The 5,604-nt window shown below is 41.7% G+C and overlaps 1 protein-coding gene across 1 annotated transcript; it reads right to left on the reverse strand.

Moving 5' to 3' along the window:
• LOC145953322 (uncharacterized) lies at positions 1-691 on the reverse strand. The gene is made up of 2 exons (XM_083067262.1): positions 558-691; positions 1-454 (listed from the first exon to the last, which is right to left on the reverse strand). Exons 1-2 carry the CDS (start codon positions 689-691, stop codon positions 1-3), a joined length of 588 nt encoding a protein of 195 aa, XP_082923388.1.
• Positions 692-5,604: the final 4,913 nt, after the last annotated feature.

The following is a 5,604-nucleotide window of genomic DNA, read 5'->3' on the forward strand; positions in this document are numbered from 1 at the left end:
TCACCTTGCACTGGCTATGGCATGGAAATATTTAGTATTGCTGTCTCCATCCTTGAGCCAAAACAGTTTTGACCTTTGCTTCCAGAAAGATTCTTCCTGCATGATAAGTGAACTAAGTCTTTCTTGAAAATCAAGGAGTCGGGATATGGACGCAGGGTCTTGCTTGTCTCTCAATGCCAGGATATGTTTCCTACATGCTTCTATTGGAGCTCGAAAGTGAAGGCAGAGCTTTCTCCCCCAGGCATCCATATCTGTTGCACAATGGTGTAGCTTGTGCAATATGTCAAGAGATTGTGTTTGTAGCCAGTTGCGCGTCACTAGTGGTGTTAACGTTGGTTCTTTCAGCCATGCATTTTCAAACCTGAAAGCACGTTTTGGGCGTGTGTATCTTTGCCCCGAGAGATTGAGAAGAAGAGGGGAGTGATCTGACCTGATAGCCACAACGTTGAGGAGCCTACAGTGGGGGAAAGATGTCCAGCCAAGAGCTTGTAGACATAGCTCGGTCTAATCTCTCCTCTATTTGGAGTGGTGTCCCTTTGCTTTTGACCCATGTGTACTTGTATCCCTCCAAGGGTAGGTCGATCAGATTGGCGACTGTAACAACAGAGCAAAAACCGTGTAGCAACCATGGAGGATGTGCATGGGTTCCGCGTTTATCATCATCAGTGAGCAGGTCATTAAAGTCTCCCATGATACACCACGGGGAAACCATAGAAGCTAGTGAGGCGCCAAACAGGGTTGGATACGTGGGAGACTTTCACGTTGATGAAATGTGGGGAATAGTTAATGAGCAGACAGCAAAAGATTTTTTCCAGAATAACGCTAGCCCTCCATTGTGACCGGAGCAACTAACCGCGAAGGAAGAGTCGAAATTCAGACGGGATCGTAGTTCGTCTATACGAGAAGCTGATACAAGAGTTTCACACAAGAATAGGACGTCGGGGTGGTACGTTCTTAGTAGGTCAAGGAGGGTAGGAACTGCTCGCGGGTTGCCTAGGCCCCGGCAATTCCAGCTGAGGAGACTCATGATCCCTGGTAGGCCTGATTCCGAGGGCCTACCTTTAAAAAATGAAGAGTGGAGATTCTGGAGTTGGCGTCTTCTAATGGGGGAGAGTGTTGGGCGTTATCATTTGATATGGAATTTTTGTTGTTATACAAATAATTTAAGTAATTTATATAATATGTTTGAATTTAAAATTATATTAATTATATACTAATTTGAAATTAGTTACTTTGTAAATATTATATTGACTAAAAATTTGGAATTTCTTTAAAGTATGGTATGATATGAATTTTATTGAAATTTATAGGTATCAAATATATATATATATATATATATATATATAATTGAATATTTTTTTTAAAAAAAATCATAGAAATCAAGTTATAATGTGATTCAATGATTGATTTACTAATTCGACTTCTGATTCATTACCTCAATATTTTGACCAATTTGATAATCAATCTAGTATTTAAAACATTGGTTGAAATACATATTCGTTGGGAACAAAAAAAAACTCTTATCTTTTACATGCAACAATGATGAGAGTACACACAAAATGCCATAACATAAAATAAAAAAATCACACAATTTATTTAATATGATTCGCCTTCTCATGAATACGTTCACAAAGATATTTATTATCTCAAAATTAAATATATTACATATTTATCTGAAACTTGAAAGCCCCTCTTCAAAAACTTTACATGTGAAACTTGGAAACACTTCTTTTACATGTTTTGGGGATTAACCTTAGAAACTCTCAACACAAGTCTCGTAACGAAACTTGAAAAACCATCCTTCACAATTTTTCTATAAAACTTGACAAATCCTTCTTCATATAATCCCTCTCTCTCATTTAGGACGATGACCTCTTTTATAGGATGAATGATTTTTTTCATTTTTAAGAGAATTTATTTATTGACTTATCATCCTAATGTTAAAAGCCTCCCTCACAAGTTTTGTGCATTAAACTTAGAAACTCTTAACACAAGTTTTTTTGCGAAACTTGAAAAACCATCATTCACAAGTTTTCTACGAAATTTGATGAATCCTCTTTCATATGATCCTCTCTCTCACTTAGGGCGATGACCCTCTCTATTGATCAAGTGATTCTTCTCATCTTAGTCTCTATTTATTAACTTAACATCCTAATGTTAAAAGAGAAAATAAATCCTAAAAAAAATACAATATTTTTAATTCTAAACAATATCCTAAAAACAAATATCTTTATAAATCTAAACAACATATTAGAGATTGGGATTATTTTCCCAACAATATCAAGATTGGGATTACTTGGGAGTTCGACATAAATTGCAAAATAATTTTTAAGCTAAATGCTCGTATTTGCTGCTTGATGACAACTATAGAGATAACTTTTTCTAACATTCTACTATTTGAAAATCATAAATATTAGTAAATCTTACATTTTAATTAGGAAAAACTTAATAAAAACATAAGACACACAAAATTTAGGACTTTTTTTAATAAATTATATTCAATAATAAAAAGTAGGTTTAAATAATTTTTAATCCCTCAAATTTAAGATAAATTTTGTAACGACCCGGCTGGTCACTACACATAAGTCAACACCACAGCACCACACAGAAAGAACAAGTATATATATATAAACAACTAGAATATATACACAAGGTCCATTCTGGGGTTAACATCAGAGTATACAAATTTCATCCAACAATGCCACACTAGGTAGCTAAAACAACAAAACATCAAAAAGAACCAGCTCTATCTGCCAGTTGCAGACCTGCCTCAAGTCACCAACCTAGCCCTGCTCTGCTCTCATACAACGTATGATCATCGCAGTCCAAACACATGGAACAACAAAGGGTAAGCTAGTGAAAAAAATCAACGTACATATATATAAAAATACATGAATAATAAACAGCTACAGCTATCAGCACATTATCAGCATACGGCTCATCAACTATACAACATAAACGGCAATAAATACACAATGCGTCGTCACGCATATCAGCTCAGAGATCTCCTACAACAGCTCAGCCTTACGACCTACAACAGCTCAGCCTTACGGTCTACAATAGCTCAACCTTACGGCCTACAATAGCTCAGCCTTACGGCCTACAACAACTCAGTCTTATGGCCTACAACAGTTTATATCAGCATACAGGACAGCACATCTTACAACATTAACAACATACAACACAGCTCACACATCATAATTCAGCATTAATAACATCAATAACAGCTCAGCTCAGCATAAAACAACATTTATCAGCATTTCACAACATCTAACATCATATAGCTAAACATCACCTCCGCGCCCGGCGCACTCATGGTCGCGCCCGGCGCGACACAATCAAAGAGCACCAGGGGCTAGCGCGCCTGGCACAAGAGTACCCACGCCCAGCGCAGACTAGCCAGAGAGCTCAAGACTCAAAATGTGCCCGGCGCAATACCAATTGCGCCCAACGCAAATCCAGGCAGAGACTTTAAGGAGTCTCATGCGCCCGGCGTGCCTAAACCCGCGCTCGACACGGGGAAGGCAGAGCCCTCCCCAAGGTCTCGCGCCTAGCGCATTTCAAATTGCACCCAACGCCCCCTTGGCAGAGACTCCCAAGGAGTCTCCACGCCCAGCACGACATGGTCGCGCCCGGCGCCACGCCAGTAACCCAAAAACCTGTTACTCACTGATATCGCGCCCAGTGCGGTCCAAGTCACGCCCGGCGTGGGCCATCCAAAGGCTCACATTCTCAAGCTCGCCCAGCGCACACACCTTTGCGCCCGGCAGGCTTGCCTAAATGGAGCCCCCTAGGGGTCACGCGGCCGGCGCGAAAAACGGCGCCCAATGCTCAGCAACAACCCTCAAACTTTCAAAAACTTCATCAAATCCTGCAAAATCAGCCAGAAAACCAACATGCAATCCATCCAAAAGTCCACATTTTCATCAAACATCATGAAAAACACCTCATTTTCAGCATGCAACCATCAAACAAGCAAAAACCCAAATTTCACCCAAAACCCCGAAAACCTCGAAAACTCGAAAAAAAAATTTCTTCAATCTCAGCCAAGAATCATTCATCAACAAGCATCTAATGAGCTTCTAGGACTCATTTACAACCAAGGATCAGCAGAACCTAGCTTCCCTTACCTCGGTGAAGAATTCCGAGCCTCGGGACAGCGAGAAGACAATGAAGAAGGAGAAGAAATGGAGGAGAAGGAGCTTGAAAAGAAGAGAACTTCACACGGCTCAACTAAATTCGCCTAAACTTGATCAGCACCTAAACCACCACAGCCACCAAAATCAGAGAGAATGCACAAGGAGACCCACGGCAAAGAGTGTAAGTGAGTGTTTGAGAGAGAGAGAGTTGGGGAAAAGGAAGAAGTCCGTGCGGGGTCTCACAACCACCCCAACAACAGGAGTTTTCATCTCCGAAAACAGACTTACTTGGGAAAAGGAACGGATACCGCTCTGCACTGCTGCTCCACCTCCCAAGTAGCCTCACCAGTAGCTGCATCCCACAACACCTTCACCAGAGCAATAGACTTGCCTCTCAGCTCCTTCAGCTTATGATCAACGACAGTTACCGGCAACTTCTCAAAAGTCAGATTCTCCTTCACCCGCACATCATCCAGCTCCACCACATGACTAGGGTCATGCACATACTTCCTTAGCTGGGTCACATGAAATACATCGTGTAGGTTTGAAAGAGACGGTGGCAAAGCTAACCGATAAGCAACCGGACCGACACGTTGTATGATCTGATAGAGACCAACAAACCTCAGTGTCAACTTCCTTGCCCTCAGCGCTCTACCCACACCAGAAGTCGGGGTCACCTTCAGAAACACATGCTCCCCTTCAGCAAACTCCAAAGGCTTTCGCCTTTTTTCAGCATAGGATTTCTGCCTACTCTGAGCAATCTTCATCCTTTCCTGAATCAGCTTCACCTTCTCAGTAGTCTGTAGGATTAGTTCTGGTCCTACAACCACTAACTCACCATTTTGATACCAACACAGAGGAGTTCTACATCTCCTGCCATACAACGGCGCCATCCCAATACTAGCATGAAAGCTATTATTGTAAGTAAACTCAACTAGCGATAGGACCTCCTCCCAGCTCCCCAAGTGATCTAACACACAAGCCCTCAACAGATCCTCCAAGGACTAGATTGTCCTCTCTGACTGACCATCCGTCTGCAGATGATAAGTAGAACTCAGCTTCAACTTCGTGCCTAAGGCTTGATGTAGACTCTGCCAAAATCTAAAAGTGAACCTCGGATCTCTGTTTGAAATAATACTGGAAGGCACCCCGTGCAACCGTACTATTTTCCTCATATACAATTGTGTCAGCTTCTCCAAGGACCACTTGATGTTGACAGGCAAGAAATGCACACACTTGGTCAACCGATCAACAATCAACCAGATAGCATCACTATTCCTAGCTGACCTAGGCAACCCGACGATGAAGTCCATAGTGACACTATCCCACTTCCATTCCGGAATCTCCATCTGCTACATCAAACCACTCGGCTTCTGATGCTCCACCTTCGTCTTCTGACAGGTCAGACAGGCCGCCACATATTCAACTATGTCCCTCTTCATATCAGACCACCAAAAAGTCTTAT

The sequence above is a fragment of the Cajanus cajan genome, chromosome 11 (genome assembly GCF_000230855.2).
Source record: "Cajanus cajan strain Asha chromosome 11, NIPB_CcT2T_4, whole genome shotgun sequence".
Taxonomy (NCBI): Eukaryota; Viridiplantae; Streptophyta; class Magnoliopsida; order Fabales; family Fabaceae; genus Cajanus; species Cajanus cajan.